The following is a 17,429-nucleotide window of genomic DNA, read 5'->3' as shown; positions in this document are numbered from 1 at the left end:
TGTTTACGCATGGCATAACCCTATGCCGGAATTTGCTAGATTTACAACTGTAAGGCGCTACAAAGTGTTACGCACTAGCCACGTTTTCCTTCAAAACCCCAGTTCTCTATTAAAAAGCCATAAGATGTTTACGGTTCAATGAAACATGCACACAAACCGGAGGTCGTGAGTTCGAACCTCACTGCAGGCTAGTTGTTTTTCTAGCCTGCCCTGCTTGCATTATTGATCAACAGATTCGGTGAGTCAGCAATGACCTTCGATGTTTACGGTTGTTTTAATTAAGAGCAAGATAAAGATTTCATTGTATTCATTGTACAAAACCAATCCCTAACGTTTAAAATGTCAACACCCAACCCCTTTACATGTTACAGCCCGCCACAGTGAGCAGGTGCGGCATGATCTACCTTGAGCCTACGTCACTGGGTTGGCGTCCCATGTTTACGTCATGGCTGCACATGCTCCCTCAAGTGTTGAAAGAGGACCACGCCAAGTTGATCGAAGGTTTATTCGAGACCTTCGTGGAGCCATGCGTCCGATTCGTGCACAAGTTGTGCAAGGAGGTTTGTACATTTAAGATGTTGTTAGACTTTTTTTTTAATTGATAGTTTATATATAAATATTTTGGCATTTTAGCAGTTTCTTTTTTGTTTAAATTATTCGTATTTTTTGTCTTTTTAAATTTTTAGGTTTTTAATTTATTTTTTAACCTTTTTAGAATTTTGGGTTTTGATTTCACCGTTATTTTTTGTTATATTTTCGACATTTTAGGTAAGGTTGACATTATTTTATCTTATATCGGGTGTGATCCTTTATTTTCAAAGTATCCAATATTGGGAATTGACATCAAAATAAAAAAAACATGAGATTTTGCGAAGTCGTTTCGGAGCAAACCAACCTAAAAAAAAAAAGTTGTGGTTGAAAGGCATTTTCACCATTTTTGTGCCACTTTTGTTTATTTTATATTTATCTACTTATATTATCCAATATAATGTTTCGTGTTACGTGTTGTACCACTGTCTAGATATTTTATATACTGGTACCTAACATTTTTATAAATTGAACAAAAAACTAATCCTATAGCGACTATTTTTAAAAAGAAAACGAAAAATATTGGACATATCCAGTTGCTAAACCTTTCATGGGTAGCCAATCGGAAACTTGATACAAATTAAAGGCATTTTTACACTTCACTAATAGTTCCTCTTCTGACCAGATAATCGCCTCACAAGAAGCGAACTTGATCAGAAGCTTGATGTATTTGTTCGAGATGCTTCTTCATGACGAAGCCAACCTTGAGAACGCGGCAGAAAACAAGAACATGAGAATCTGGGTTCAGGTAAAGTGACACTTTTTAGGGTTTAGACGACTTTTGGTTTGTTTTTGTTGCATTTCGGTCTTTTTGTAACATTTTTAGGAATCTTGAAAGATTTTTTAATGTGTTTTGTGTGACCAAGTTGCATTTTATAGGTTGTATTGGTAGTAACCTCCGCGCTACCCTATCTACCTTGTAAATCATCTTTGTCAAATACAACAACAAACCATTATAACGTTAAGAGTTTTATTGTTTTATAAGAACGTTTGAAACAATGATTTACTGATTTAGTCTGACCACAATCTTTATTCATTATGACGTCAATAGTGGTAACTGTTTAACGAGAACGTCCTCACAATGGAATCCTGTTACAACCGACCAAAACCTCCGACTATTATAATATACTAGATACATTTTTATTTTTTATCATCGTCAAATTCTAGATTTTATAACTTTCAGAGTGTTTTCCTATTCTCCACAATCTGGTCAGTGGCGGCCCTGGTCGACTTAGACGGTCGCCAGAAGTTTAGCGATTTCCTGCGCGACCTTCAGGGGGGCAAATCCGAGGAGCACCCCCTTCCCCCCTCCGTCGGAAAATTCGAAACGCCCCTGCCGGACAGCGGGCTTGTTTTCGACTTCTACTTCCAGTTAAACGGGCGAGGGAAATGGTCTCTTTGGACCGATTTGATCAAGTCGAGCGACATGGGGGCTGACAAGTCCATCAACGTTCAGAACGTGATCGTTCCCACCATGGACACCGCGAGATCCGCTTATATGCAGGACATATGCATTAAGCACGGGAGACCCCTACTCTTCGTTGGACCGACTGGAACAGGTTAGATTCTGGTGTAATGTTGCTGATTTTGACTGAGCCCTTTTCCGTTTACGTTATGTGTTTGCTATGCTTATTTTTTTAACGCTGCCGGTTTTTCTAAGACCATAATTTGTATTATATTTATTCCTGTTACTGTTAATTTAACTACGGTTACCTTGGTTATACCTTTTTATACAGGATAAGAAAGACCTTTGATGTTGATTTTTTTAATTTTAACTCTTCTAGATAGGTGTTCTAATGTTGATTCTCGTTTCGATAATTTTAACGTTTTTTTAAGGCCCCTAGTATTAACTATACTTTCAACTTGATATGTTAACACTAATTTTCGCCCATGTTAATTTCTAATCTCTTTTTTTACAGATTTGGAATTTTAGAAACGTTAACCAAATGTTTTTCTGCACACTTTTTCATCCATTTATGTCTACCGATTGTCACCCATATGTTGTATAGCGCCATAAGTCAAATCTACTAACGATTGATTGACTGATTTACCTGTGTAGTGCTAGATATAAGCTCGCACTTTATCCTTGTTTTGTCGATTTCAGGCAAGAGTGTGTACGTAAAGGACAAGCTGATGAACAATCTTCCCCAGGACAAGTTCCTTCCTGCATTTGTCAACTTCTCGGCCAAAACCACGGCCAACCAGACCCAGGGACTCATCATGTCCAAGCTGGACAAACGACGAAAAGGTAATTATGACGCGTTCAAGTAAAGACGAACCTTTTTTGATTAACATTAAAGATACAATTTCATCACAACACACTTTTTCTGTCGCCCTGCTCCGAATGTTGGTCTGGCACAGCTGAAAGTCACAATAGTGTTTAAGCCGAATTACACTATCACCAAAGGTAACCAGCTGCATTTCCCGTTTCATGTTCATTAAATAAAATGCTCCAATGTTTTATAAGAAACATGCGCATCTGCCACTTTTGGAAACCTGTAAACTAAGTCCAGGCGTTTTTCGACCAGTTCCTTTGTTAATAATCCTGCAATTTTATTTTCTTACGACTCGCCGCAAATATGCTTTTTTACACTTAACGGAATCTTTATTTGCGTTTTAAGCAAGAGTTATATTGCTCCCAGGTGTGTTCGGGCCACCTATGGGCAAGAAGTGCGTGATATTCGTGGACGACATGAACATGCCGGCACGTGAAGTGTATGGTGCCCAACCTCCCATTGAACTGCTCCGACAGTACTTTGACCACGGCAACTGGTAAGTCGTTCGCCAAAGTCACTTTGTTGCTTATAATGTGATACTTTGGTTCAAATTTGAAGACATAATAATTAAGGTGACTTTTATCGTCGAATCTATACAATTTCAACACTTTTTGTTTCCAAATTTGATCTGGCGTTATGACAAATTTTAAGCGATTTATTGTTTCGTTATATATAGAGTAGGTATAATTTTCAGTTTAGAACCGCCCGATGAAAAACAACTAGCCTGCAGTGAGGTTCGAACAGGCTAGTTGTTTTTCTAGTCTGCTCTGCTTGCATCATAGATCAACAGATTCGGTGAGTCTGCGATGGCTTTCGGTGTACTACTACATTGAAACAGTTCATACATTGAGATTATCTTTATATAAATTCGAATAATTAGCGAATTTAGCACTGTTGGGATTCTTGCGTTGCAAAGAATTTTCATCTTTTTCCAAAATATGTTTTTCATTATAACAGGGTTGCACAAAGTCTTTTAATGTTTAAAGGTCGTTGAATGTATTTAAAGTATTTTTCGTATTGAAATGTCTTTAAAAATTTGAATAACAGTCTTGGATACCCTTTTATTTTATTTTATATGCAGTTTAAGCTACGTGTTAAGAACCTGCCGTTGTAAAACAATTTCTCAAAGCATTTGTAAAAAGGCGTGGCCCTGTAAAACAATCTTCATATCTAGGTACGACCTCAAAGACACCACAAAGGTCTCGCTTGTTGACGTCATAATCCTTGCCGCCATGGGCCCGCCAGGGGGCGCTCGCAACGTGGTGACGCAGCGCTTCACACGTCACTTCAATATGATGTCCACACTGGAGTTCAGTGACGACACAATGGTGAAGATCTTCAGCACGCTGATGTCGCTTCACATGAAGGCAAATGAGTTTCCCAGCGACCTTCTCGTCGTTTCACAGCAAATTGTCCACGCAACTTTGAGCGTAAGTTTTTGCGTGTTTTTTTTTCTAATATTTTTTTTTCTAAAAGTTGTTTTTCTGTGTGCTTTTCTGATCTAAAAAATCTTAAAATAGAGAATAAAATGGTACAACTGTGAACGTTTTAGCCTTGAAATTTTACCTTGGCAAAATGTTTATTTTTCCAAAAGAAAGTGTGTACAAGTGTTTCTTATCTAAACAATTCTTCATGAAAATGGAAATCAAAAAGTTTTTTTCTCCATATTTACCCTTATTTAAAAACAAGAATAAAATAACGACAACGTTCAAAAAACAAAACAATTTACTAATTGAATTTCAGCTTGTAAAATGAATATTATATAATTTAGGACAATTTTGAGCGTACTTTGTTTTGCAAACTTATCGCCTGGGAATTATTTTTTTTTTTGTGGGGTGGGGGGGGGGGGGGCTACTAATATTACAATTTCCATAAACATATTCTTATATAATTATGACAATTACTGAATATTTTTTCTGTTCAACGTCAGGTGTACGTAGCAGCGATGGCCAACCTACTTCCGACGCCAGCCAAGTCCCACTACACTTTCAACCTCCGAGATTTCTCCAGGGTAGTGCTCGGATGTCTGCTCATTAAAAAACAGAAGATTGAATCTAAAAAGACCTTCATCAGGTAAATATAAGTGTCCCGTCGAAATCTAATTTTACAGGAATATATGTAATATTTTTTAAATATAGTGTTATAGTTTTAGCCAGTTTGTCAGCAATTCTTCTTGTTTTTTTATTTTTACGATGGCGAATATTTATTCATCTATTAAACAAATTATGAAGCAAGAGCAGTGTTGTAATACCTTAAGTTAATGACCTAACCTGGCTTAAGTGCACTTCACTTATTGTTTTCAAATGACCTGACTTAAGTTTTTTGGCCTTAAACACTTAACTTGACTCAAGTCTTCTGACCAAAATTTGGAAAATCTTGACTTGTAATTTAGTTATTTGGCAAATGATTTCAAAATGACTTGTTTACAAAGTTGCGCACTAATTGACAACTGTTTTACCTACTTCTAATATGATGCAGATTGTTCGTCCACGAGGTCTTCCGCGTCTTCTACGATCGTCTGGTGGACGCAGAGGATCGTTCCTGGCTCTATGACATCACAAGGGGCCTGGTGAAGGATCACTTCAAGGAGAACTACGACACTCTGTTCGAACATCTTGCACAACCTGCAATGCCGGTGAGTAGAGCGACATTTGAGCGTTTAGTTCGGAATAGAATGTCAATAACATTAATCGAAATGAATGTTGGAAGCTCTTCTGTGTTTTATGAACGGAGTCTCCATTGGTTGGATGTAACATCCTTGCATCAGTAACTTAAGAAATGCCAATTATATTTTTACGACTGGCCAAGCATTTTGGATAATGCTCGAAGCTACTTTCTCTTTAAATATGGTTCGGCTGTTTTTTTTGTGTTATTCCAACGCTGATTTTTAACCTAAACAACTTTTATTTAGTTTTTGTAAAATGTTTGTTAACAAAAAACATCAAAATAAGGCCTAGTAAAGTTTTGAATAAAATACTTTTCTTCTTAAGTCTCTCTTAGAATTGTTACAACTCGTTGCTCCATAAAACTTTGCAAAGAGGACGACTTTTATAATTTTAACGTCAATGTTTTAGTTATTTATCGAGCGACCTAACCTACAGTCGAATTCTCCTTGCCACAATCAAACATCCCTTTACCTTCCATTTAGCTTTGTAAGGACAAACTGCGATCCCTTGTGTAAAAGTTTTATGTTTTAGTAAAAAATCTTCTTTCAATTTTGCTCGTATAATAACATTTTTTTTAATGAGCTAAACCGCAATAGGTATTCATCGAGATGCTTAACCCCAGCCAACCCTGAATAAACACTCCCTTCACTTTCAACACAGCTTTGTGAGGACGACATGCGTTCCCTGGTCTTCGGTGATTACATGGACATGGAGGCTGAGGGGGACGATCGTATGTACGAGGAGGTGAAGTCCATTGAGGAGTTCACAAACGTGGTGCAACTCAGCTTGGACGAATACAACCAAACGCACAAGGCACAGATGGACCTTGTCGTATTTAGGTAAGCTGAAGAGTGTTTCTCTGCGGTTGTTTCTCTAGCTTTGAGCCTGTGTACCACAGTTTGTAGAGCGACGATCCCTGTATGGCCGGAGGTCGTGAGTTCGAACCTCACTACAGGCTAGTCGTTGTTGTATTGCTTGAATCATTAATTGACAGATTCGATGAATCTGTGATGGCTCCCGGAGTATTTTCCTACGGTTTTCACATTCAATTCCCGGCCTGTGTTCTGGTGTTCGCTGTTCCTAAGGATTTCATTTTCTGTAATATTTCTTGTTTAAGCATCGTCTTAATTAGGTGATTTTGGCGTACTTTTCTGGGGTTCACGGTTCTATTCCCCGCCTAAGCCTTGTCGTTTTTATTTGCGGTTTTGCATGTTTTTCCAAGGGGCTTGAGTTCGATTACCGGCTTAGGTATTGTCGGGTTTGTGTACGCTTCAGCGTGTTTTCTGTATAGTTTTGCCTGGGACGTTCGTTGTGCTAACGAATAAGCACATGTTAAGATTTGTAATTCTAAAATATCTTGGTAACGGTTATAACGGCATCTACCAATTCTGAATGTACTACTGGTTGCTTTCTGTTAAGTACCTGTTTTAGCTGTGCATGCGCGTTACAGTGTCCCTGTTTAATCAGTGGTAAAGATATCTCTGAACTGGTATTTAAACTCCAAACTCGCGACCAATATAACAAGATCATTATAAAAAAACACTATTACAACTACACCCAGATACCTGCTCGAGCATCTGTCCCGCATATCACGTGTTCTCAAGTCGCCCGGAGGCAACGCGCTATTGGTCGGCGTAGGGGGGAGTGGCCGGCAGTCTCTCACCCGATTGGCCACAGCGATGGCGGATATGGTGATATTCCAACCCGAGATTTCCAAGAGCTACGGCATTCCGGAATGGAAAGAGGATTTAAAGGTTTGAAATTTTGTGTAACTTAGCTTATCAACCATTTCCAAGGGCCCCAATTAAAATGTAAGTGTTTCAATCTCAAGAAAGGAAAATACCTTGAACAAAAAGTTTTAACGTTACTAAAGAAACTCTGGCTTGGTTTTTGCATAACGTTCGTTTTTAAGATTAATTTAAATATATTAGGCATTTGAATAACTTCTTCAACAATAAATGTACCGTTTAAACATTAAATCCATAAGTTTTAATTTTGTTAGTATGACATTTATACACTATCCTATTTTGTCAAATGCGAATTACTGTTTCACAATATTGGATGAATAAGACATGGCCAAGGATATAATCTCAATAAATCTAACAATAACACACATCAGGCCAAAGAACTAATTAGATGTAGGGTAAAAACAAATAAATATCTTACAGTGTTGAAAACACCTTGAGTCCACCCTTAACACATCATATACAGTATACACATAACGTTTTTTTACATAATAACTTAAATAAATAGCTATTTAAATAACTGCTTCAACAAGATATGTACTATTGAACGAAAAAATAGAAACTTTTAAATGAATTAGTATGTGCCTTATATTAGTCAAATGCGAACTAGTTTGTCACAATATTTGACAATTCTAACATTGTCCAAGTCAAGGATATAGTCTTAATAAAAATCATCAGATCAAAACTCAAAGTGATGAAGATGATTTAATCCTCTTCCACAGGATGTTCTTCGCGGAGCCGGAGCGAACGGGAAGAAGACTGTTTTCCTCCTGACGGACACACAGATCAAGGATGAAAGTTTCCTAGAGGATGTGGACTCCCTCCTCAATACTGGAGAGGTCGCCAACCTTTTCGCTGTGGATGAGAAGGCCGAACTCATGGAGGTTTGTAATGGATTTGTGAAATGTTTTAAAAGTATCGTGGTTTTAATAACCATGGAGAATGTTTCTCGCGTAAAATTGAGGGATTTTCGAATAATGTTTTTTTAGCGGCAAACCTTAGCTTTAAAAAGAACAAATTAAAGCAGTTCCATTGTCTTTACAAGACATTGACGAGATGGATTAAAATGAGGGATTCCATTAGTTGGATTTTGAGAACTCATGCAGTTTGCCGGAATGTTGGTATTTTTGTCATACTGAAAGATTAAAGATGAAAAAAAGTCACCTGGAAAAATATTACTTTCACTTATTATATTTCTTAAGGAGCATTGGGTATTTTTATTTGATTTACCATATTATATTAACTTTACGCAGTCGAGTCAAGTAATTTCCAAGTAAGATTTAACTGACTCTGCTTTTGTTTGTTTAATTAGCTTTCGTACATGTAACTTTCTCAGCATCTCAGAAGTTTTAAGCAAAAACTTATATACACAAGGTTTGCTATAAGTTTGATTTTGAGAAAAACATTTGGGTAATAGTGGGATGTCCATTAGTTCGAGTTCGAAAAAACACTTGCATTTAGAACCGCAGCTTGACTAATGTTAATAAAGTATATGTTTGCTTAAACAAATTATATAAATGTAATCATTCTACGATAAAGTACTCTCTCGGTTAAATAAATAGCTGGGCGATTTTCCCTTAAATGGTATTGCATCATGATAAAGTTGTTTTTTATTCTCAAAAAACAATATCAATACTGCTTTCGGAACCCGAAATGTTGACTCAGCAACTTTCAACCCCAGGCTGTGCGTCCTGTGATGACTCAGCAACTCGGTCAGAACGCCGACTTCAGTCCCTTGGCGATGTTCGCCTACTTCGTGAGCAGGTGTCGTGAGAACCTTCACATCATGATCGCCTTCTCACCAATCGGTGACGCGTTCAGGAACCGATTACGTCAGTTCCCGTCACTCATCAATTGTTGCACCATCGACTGGTTCCAGGTTGGATTTTTAGCGTTTTCTAAAAAGCTATCTGAGAATTTTGACTCGGGGTTAAAGTTTTACTGATTTTAACTAGTTTGATATCAAGAGCCACCCCAAAAGGATGTGGACAAAAGGCGTGGTTTTTGTTTGTAAAAAAAAAGTGATGGATATCCCACACCTCAACAGTGATCACTGTCGCCAGATTTTTGTCGTAGTGTTTTGCAGCAAATAAGTACGATTTAATGAGTTTTTTGTCTTGCTCAAGTTTTGCTTAATGTTTTTGTTGCGACATAATTGTGATTGTTGGTTACCAGAGGATGATTGGTGTCTCATAAAAAGAAGCACAAGATGTAAAAACAACCTTTAGTGCATCACAGAAGTACAAAAAAATTAACAGACAACAGTTTAAAACATTATTGACAATCGTCAAAGATGATTTTGGCATCTTTGTCAAATACTATCCTGACCGAAAATCTACATTAAATAATATGCAGACTAAAATATAATAGTGGTTTAAATACAAATCAAAATTGATTGCTATAACGAGCGGAACAAGAGAGCGATTAATTGTTCAATGCCAAGCTTCATCGTGCAATTTGTCGTTCAGCCATGGCCAGCAGACGCCCTGGAGTTGGTTGCTAACAAGTTTCTTGAGAACCTTGAGCTGTCCGATCACGAGAGGAAGGAGATTGTTCCTCTCTGTCAGCATTTCCACACATCGGCTCGGGAGCTCTCAGAATCGTGAGTATCTCTTAGTTATCGCAGAGTTTCTTGGTGGAATAAGTGCTCTGTCATGGTTAAAGTGGAATTGCCTTGGGATTTTTAAAAGATAAGGCACAATAAGTTGATCATTAAAAATGTTGTTGCAAGAGAGCAGAAATTAACATTTTTGGGTTTAACTTACGATTTGAAAAAAAAAGAATATCCACGTTCAAATTAAAAAAATACAATGTTATAAAGTCTGTCGTCTTATGCAATGGATCAATTTGGTCCCACGTGTCAATCATGTAATCCGGGTAATGCCTTACAAAGTCTTCTTGGTCGACATTTGAAGGTCTCACGACTCGAATTGTTGTTCCTAGTGCTTTGCCAAGAAGACACATCTTAACCTGAAACCAATTTAAATCCTATTGTTAGGGGCCGCAAAGAAGATAGATTTGTTTTATTCAGTCTGTAATTACGGTCCACCTTTTTAAATCACAAATTACTTCATTAATATAGAGTTATGTTCTTTTAACATGAACCAACTAAATCCTGCGAGTTTGATTTAAATTTTTTATTATTTGCCACACTTTCTGTAGTTGCAATAGAATATTCAAAGCAATCCTGGCGTTTATTTGCTGCAAAAACTCTGATGTGACAGAATTTTGAAATATAAACATGAAGGCTTTTTTTGTCTTTGGTTTAAAATCTGAACATCGTTGCATTTTGGACCCAATGTATCTCTAAACATTTTCCCGCCGTCCGCAGATTCTTAAGCGAGATGGGACGTCACAATTACGTCACGCCCACGTCATACCTTGAGTTGATCGCGTCGTTCAAGAAGCTGCTGAACGAGAAACGTGACGCGGTGTTGAAGGCGAAAAAACGTTACATGGGCGGACTCGATAAGCTCAAGTTTGCGTCAAGTCAGGTAAGTTTAAACATTTGCGGAAAAAAGTAAATAATATTACAAAATTAAGAATTTATAATAATTTAGGAATTTAGGTAAATTGTCAATTTGGAAAATTTTGGTAAGTTTGAAACACTTGGGAATTTGTGCATTTTCCTTATTTTAATAACCTAATTGAAATTGGCGAAAAAATGCATATGTCCGTAAAACACAATATATTTATTTTAAAAATTGTTGCCTTAACTCTTTTTTCGTAGACCGTATTTGTTAAACTTTCATACTTTTTTTTAGCAAATAAATGGTCTCAAACTCTTTTTTTGGAACTCTTTATGTTCTAAGTTATTTTTTAACAATTCTTTAACTTTCTAAACGAAACTTGCAGTATTACTTTTTTGGGGAAAAAATCACAGCTTTATGTTTAATCTCGCAATTTATTTTCCAACAGGTTGCGGAAATGCAAAAGGAACTTCAAGACCTTCAACCACAGCTGATCGTGACAGCTGAAGAAAACAGCAAACTACTCATTGTAAGTTCGCAAAACTTGTTACAGTAAAATAGATATTATTTTTTTTAAATTAACTGAGTCTATGATGTTAATTGATTGACATGATTCGGGGATATTACATATGTATAATTGACAGCTGACGCGTCTTTAAATAAATTCTTGTTGGTCTAATGCTCTTTTTTGTGTGTAGTTGATTGACAAGTCACAGGAATGTAACGCGTTATTGATTGGCAGGTGTCAAATCGGTGACGTGTGTTGATTAACAGTTGATGTAACAGTTGATGCAACAAATGAGTTAACTTGAACAGATAACGTATGTTGATTGACATATGGGGTGACTTTGACTAACAGATGAAATTTGTTGATTGACAGGTGATTGAGAAGGAGACGCGTATAGTAGAGGAACGTACGAAGGTGGTTCAGGCCGACGAGGCGGTGGCGAACGAACAAGCAGCTGAGTCGAAAGCCCTCAAGGACGAATGTGAGAGCGACCTTGCTGAGGCTATTCCAGCACTTGAGGCCGCCATGGCTGCTCTTAAGACGCTTAAGGTTAGATTGTTGTTGTTGTTTAAAAGCACTAAAGGTGTGCTTTTTTTAATATCTTATGCTTGTTTGTTAAACTTGGAGTTAAAACGCCGTCTTAAATTTTTAGTCGTTGTACTTTTTCATTTTGTTAACTCACAATTTAGGTGTTCCCCCAACAAATAAATAAATAAAAAGTAAAAAATAAAACCTATATGCTGATCTTAAGATACTTAAGTCGCGCTGTTTAAAAATTTAGTAATTTTATTATTTTGACTAGAAAGTTACTAGCAACTTAAAATTTTGCATTTCCTGAAGATTTTTCAATATATTTTACAATATCATTTTCGTAAAAAGAGAAGATATGTTTTATTTTTAAACACAAATCACATTATGGCGTAACAAAAACAGCCTGCCGACATCACGATCGTGAAATCGATGAAGAATCCTCCGTCGGGCGTGAAGCTCGTGATGTCAGCGGTGTGCGTCATGCGTGACGTCAAACCAGAGAAGATAGCCGACCCCTCGGGTAAGGGTGAAAAGATCCTGGATTACTGGGGCCCGAGTAAGAAACTGCTGGGTGACATGAACTTCCTTGGGGCGCTGCAGCAATACGATAAGGATAATATACCGGTGAGTACTACGATTATGTTAGTTTCGCATTTAATAATTTTTAGAATAAAATCTCATAGTGGGCAATATTTGGAAATGTTATTATACTGTTCAAGGACAACATACCGAGAAATGACTGGTAGGGTTGTTCAGATTTTGACAGTTTTGAGAAATGTTTATCTTTGGAAACAATTTCCCATGATATTTGTCTTACAGAATAGAAAAAAATAGTAATATTAGCTCATGATTTCGTTGTTCTAATAGTTGCGCAGAAATAACATCAAAATTCGTAAAGTACCTCTCTGGAAAACCTTGCTAAATTAGCACTATTGAAAAAAAACAGTATTGTTGAATGATTATTTGTGAAGTGTTATATCGACAAAGAATCAGTCATAAAAGAAAGGTTAGCATTATAAATTGGCCAAAAATAAATATTTTGGGGAAATTTGGTTTTAAAGTCCAACGTCCTGCATCATTAGTGTGTTAAAATAATCGATATTTAACTATTCCCTTTGGGATATCATTTACATCTACCGTGGGTTAACGAATAGCATCTTGTGTATGTCAAAATATTCCATCTACTGTGGGTTAACGAATGACATCTTGTGATTTTTAAATATTCCATCTACTGTGGGTTAACGAATGACATCTTGTGATTTTTAAACATTCCATCTACTGTGGGTTAACGAATAACATCTTGTGATTTTTAAATATTCCATCTACTGTGGGTTAACGAATGACATCTTGTGATTTTTAAATATTCCATCTACTGTGGGTTAACGAATGACATCTTGTGATTTTTAAACATTCCATCTACTGGGGGTTTACGAATAACATCTTGTGATTTTTAAATATTCCATCTACTGTGGGTTAACGAATGACATCTTGTGATTTTTAAATATTCCATCTACTGTGGGTTAACGAATGACATCTTGTGATTTTTAAATATTCCATCTACTGTGGGTTAACGAATGACATCTTGTGATTTTTAAATATTCCATCTACTGTGGGTTAACGAATGACATCTTGTGATTTTTAAATATTCCATCTACTGTGGGTTAACGAATGACATCTTGTGATTTTAAAATATTCCATCTACTGTGGGTTAACGAATGGCATCCTCTCTAGGTTGCTATCATGAAGAAGATTCGTGCCGAGTACATGACCAACCCCGACTTCGACCCAGTAAAGGTGGCCAAAGCTTCCTCAGCGGCCGAGGGCCTTTGTAAGTGGATCACTGCAATGGAGGTTTACGACAGGGTGGCCAAGGTGAGTGCTTTTGCTTAGACAAACATCCTAAACTCCCTGTAATGTCTAGAAACGTTTCCTTTCATATGGAAAATTACCTGTCTTCGCTTAAAGGGGTATGCTCTCCATCCCTTTCATGATAACTCAGAACCTCTTTCTGCCCAAAATTACTACTCTTCATTTTACTCAATTTCTTTAGTTTTTACATTTGACCAGTAATTTAACGCAATGCAAATAACTGCAAATTATTGAATCGTATAGTTTACCTTACTATTTTAATTAATCTTACAGGATTACGTTCAATTTTGCCTTTATGGCGTAACTTTGTACTTCAAAGGTTTCGGTTTAAAACCGTATGATTTTATTTCTTACGCGAGTTATGACGTCACTATTACGACACAGGTTGTAGCGCCCAAAAAGATCAAGCTGGCCGAGGCCGAGACCTCTCTGGCGGAAACGATGGTGATCCTAAACGCTAAGCGAGCTGAACTTAAGGAGGTTCAGGACAAACTGGCGGAACTTCAGGCCAACTTCCAGGCTGCAACTGAAAAGAAGGAACAACTGGAATACCAGGTGAAGTTTAAGTCGTCATCGGCATTTTAAGCCACGGGAAAACTTGTTTGGTAAGCTGCACTTTGGAAATTCGCCAGGCTGCACTTTTGGAAATGCTGCACTGTGTTAATTGGAAATACAACACCTGTGTGTTAGAATCAGAACGACAATTATCCTTTGGAAAATCAATGTGGGATTAAAAGCATTACTTTATGTTGTTAGATGTTCATAAAACCGTATACTGGCCACAATTAGGACGGTTATCCCTAAACGAGGGTTATAGTCTTAAATCAAGGTCATTACCTTTTAATTGAAATCGGAACTTTTCTGATTTTACATTAAGATCGTGAGCTTTATAGATCTTTTGCAACCTAATTATTTTCGTTAATGTCCGGTACAGTTTTAATTTCACACCCTTTTTCTGGGTTACGCAGCTACAAACCTAACATAAACCTATTTATAAACAGCCATTTAAATCAATCGTTCAAAACTAAACTTGACTCTATCTAGCGTTAAAATCAACACACAGTATTAGTCAAATTATAACCTGCGTTTTTGCATCCAGGTCGATCTTTGCTCGAAGAAGTTGGATCGCGCTCAGAAGTTGATCGGAGGTTTGGGAGGAGAGAAGACGAGGTGGACTCAAGCAGCTAAGGATCTACAAACTCAGTACGACAACCTCACCGGTAAGTGTCTATGCTTAGTAAATTCGAGGTATGGCAATGTTGCCAGGATGCCGGACAACTTTAAATGTTCGCGTTTAGATAAAGCCAAAGATCTGCAAACTCAGTACGACAACCTTACTGTTGGGTCACTGTGGTAGTTGTACAGGTGCAAGACATAACATTCAGAATACTCGACTAGGCTGTGTAAGGGGTACTCTGGGATTATTTAGCTCTTTACTAGCTACGACACACTTATGTGGGTGTTAAGAAGATGCGAGGTATGATAATGTTACCAGGATACCGGACAACAGTAGATGTTAGGGTTGAGATATATCCCAGACTTCCGACCATTGGCAAAGTACCGAGTACGTGGGATCCACTAGATTAAGTCCTAATGAAACTATTTTAATTTCGACTGAATGTGTTGCTCATTGCAAATTAGAAGTCATCTACAACTACTCGATTAACTAATAGAATGATTATTTCGTTCCAACATGTAGACATTTTAGAATTCAGCACTCCTGTTACTGTTACTCAATTGGATTTCATAGCAATGAAATCTAATTCGTGACGAGGAAGCGTTTTACGTGGTCGGAAAATAAATTATCTCGATATTTTACATAGTGTTGTTATGTTTTTTTATTTCTAGGATACGCTACTGTATTTTCAGGAAACACTCGGTTAGTCTATAACAAATTCGGCACAACACACGTACACGTCCATAAAGGTTTATTTAATCTTAAACTGTGCTCCCCAGGTGATGTCCTTATCTCTTCTGGTGTCATCGCATACCTTGGAGCTTTTACAGCTGGATTCAGGAAGAGATGCACCTCAGATTGGACCAAGTCTTGTAAGGTATCGTACTATGCGTGCGATAACTCAATGCGAACTACATATTATACACTACAGACTTTTTTAATCACAAATTCAGTAACTTATTAACAATGCAAAGTACTGTTTTCCCAATTATCTATAAACGCCTGTTAATCTAAGTCCAGTAACCAAAGTGCAAAATAATAAAACTTTGAGCACTAATATGGATTGTTGTTGTAGACCATTTCAAATGTGTGTTTATTTTTAAATGACATATCTGTTACGTCACAGTCGCACGACATCACGTGTTCGGACAACTTTTCGTTGAGCGTAACGTTGGGAGATCTGATCAAGATCCGAGCTTGGAACATCGCTGGACTTCCGACTGACAACTTCTCCATAGACAATGGCGTGATTGTCGATAACTCGAGACGATGGTAAGACACTTGTATTGTGACGTCATAATTATAGTGTTTTTAAATATGAGTGTTTTCTTACGTGTATTACGAAATGCTGTAACAGTAGCATACAGCTGGGAAGGTTGCACAATACACTGTTTTTATTGACTTCCAGTTGTATTAATATCAAGAGCAAAATAACAACAATAGAAAATTTCTTTGGTTTTTATCGTTTATAAAATCGAGTTTGTCAGTGTGTCACAAGCCAATAGGTTTAACACCAACACCAGTTAAGCGTTTTTATAGTTAAATCCCACAAAAAAATCAATTATTATGAAGATACTACATCCTATCCACGTCAGGACAGTAGCTTCATAATGTAAAAATATTTATTCAAAAATGGCGGTAACGGACTAAATCGTTTAACATTAAAACGAGTTGTTTATGTAACTTTGATGATAAACATGGCTAATTAATGTCGGCATAAAATTACTTTACGATTGACGATTAATTCGCAATACTCATCAATTCTTGTCTATCAATAACTTTCCCACATTAATGATGGTCTATATTATGTCGTCTTACCATTATTCCAAGAATTGATGATTACTTCGCAATACTAATCACTTTATGCATTCCAATAAATTTCCCTCATTTTATAATTTCTAGCTATGGGAAAAACTTTGCCTCTGACAAACCACCCCGTAACCGAATTTACCCCCTACAGGCCCCTGATGATTGATCCCCAGGGCCAGGCCAACAAGTGGGTGAAGAACTCGGAGCGCGATAACAAGTTGAGTGTGATCAAGCTGAGTAACCCGGATTACATGCGAGTCATGGAGAACTCGATTCAGTTCGGAACTCCGGTTCTACTTGAGAATGTGGCTGAGGAGTTGGATCCGTCATTGGAACCTCTTCTGCTGAAACAAACATTCAAGCAAGGTTGGTTATGCTTGCTGCTGTAATCGTTGTTGTATGTTTAGGCATTGTACCTGGCTGTTATCAGGTCATTAGGTCATTGTAAGTCCTCTATTTAACAAGACACACTAGAACACACTACAAGATGGGGCGATTTTTAATCAGCACTATTATTCATTTTTGTTAACAGACAGGCAACAACTCACGTTAAGCGAAGTGTTAACGTTTGAATTGGTGATATATGCTTGTATGTAGATTTTACTTTTTGAATCAAAAGGTTTAATTTATTTTTACACTTTTTTAGTGTTCGTTCCGGATAAGTCAAGTATAGGAGTGCATCATGAATAAACTATTTTAATAAATCAGTTTTTATTAAAACTAAAAAAAATAACTTAAAACCTTTTATTGTGTGTGTAACATTGTTAAGGCAATATAACTAATTGTTAAC

At 37.0% G+C, this 17,429-nt stretch overlaps 1 protein-coding gene across 1 annotated transcript in view; it reads left to right on the top strand.

Moving 5' to 3' along the window:
• Positions 1–17,429, top strand: part of LOC146163260 (dynein axonemal heavy chain 12-like) — a 55,490-nt gene that overhangs the window by 24,053 nt on the left and 14,008 nt on the right. Inside the window, exons 33-55 of the mRNA XM_083381430.1 lie at positions 372–560; positions 1,214–1,336; positions 1,772–2,147; positions 2,693–2,836; positions 3,231–3,360; positions 4,039–4,294; positions 4,795–4,937; positions 5,343–5,499; positions 6,191–6,369; positions 7,092–7,284; positions 7,998–8,159; positions 8,957–9,154; positions 9,744–9,877; positions 10,607–10,769; positions 11,194–11,274; positions 11,626–11,802; positions 12,187–12,408; positions 13,516–13,656; positions 14,038–14,208; positions 14,753–14,873; positions 15,610–15,707; positions 15,957–16,102; positions 16,791–17,005. Of these exons, the coding sequence (XP_083237556.1) occupies positions 372–560; positions 1,214–1,336; positions 1,772–2,147; positions 2,693–2,836; positions 3,231–3,360; positions 4,039–4,294; positions 4,795–4,937; positions 5,343–5,499; positions 6,191–6,369; positions 7,092–7,284; positions 7,998–8,159; positions 8,957–9,154; positions 9,744–9,877; positions 10,607–10,769; positions 11,194–11,274; positions 11,626–11,802; positions 12,187–12,408; positions 13,516–13,656; positions 14,038–14,208; positions 14,753–14,873; positions 15,610–15,707; positions 15,957–16,102; positions 16,791–17,005 (3,919 nt within the window). The remainder of the gene's footprint in view (positions 1–371; positions 561–1,213; positions 1,337–1,771; positions 2,148–2,692; positions 2,837–3,230; positions 3,361–4,038; positions 4,295–4,794; positions 4,938–5,342; positions 5,500–6,190; positions 6,370–7,091; positions 7,285–7,997; positions 8,160–8,956; positions 9,155–9,743; positions 9,878–10,606; positions 10,770–11,193; positions 11,275–11,625; positions 11,803–12,186; positions 12,409–13,515; positions 13,657–14,037; positions 14,209–14,752; positions 14,874–15,609; positions 15,708–15,956; positions 16,103–16,790; positions 17,006–17,429) is intronic.

The sequence above is a fragment of the Ascidiella aspersa genome, chromosome 2 (assembly GCF_963924565.1).
Source record: "Ascidiella aspersa chromosome 2, kaAscAspe10.2, whole genome shotgun sequence".
Classification (NCBI taxonomy): Eukaryota; Metazoa; Chordata; class Ascidiacea; order Phlebobranchia; family Ascidiidae; genus Ascidiella; species Ascidiella aspersa.
The sequence above is the reverse complement of the archived record's forward strand: the minus strand, read 5'-3'. Positions and strand labels throughout refer to the sequence as shown.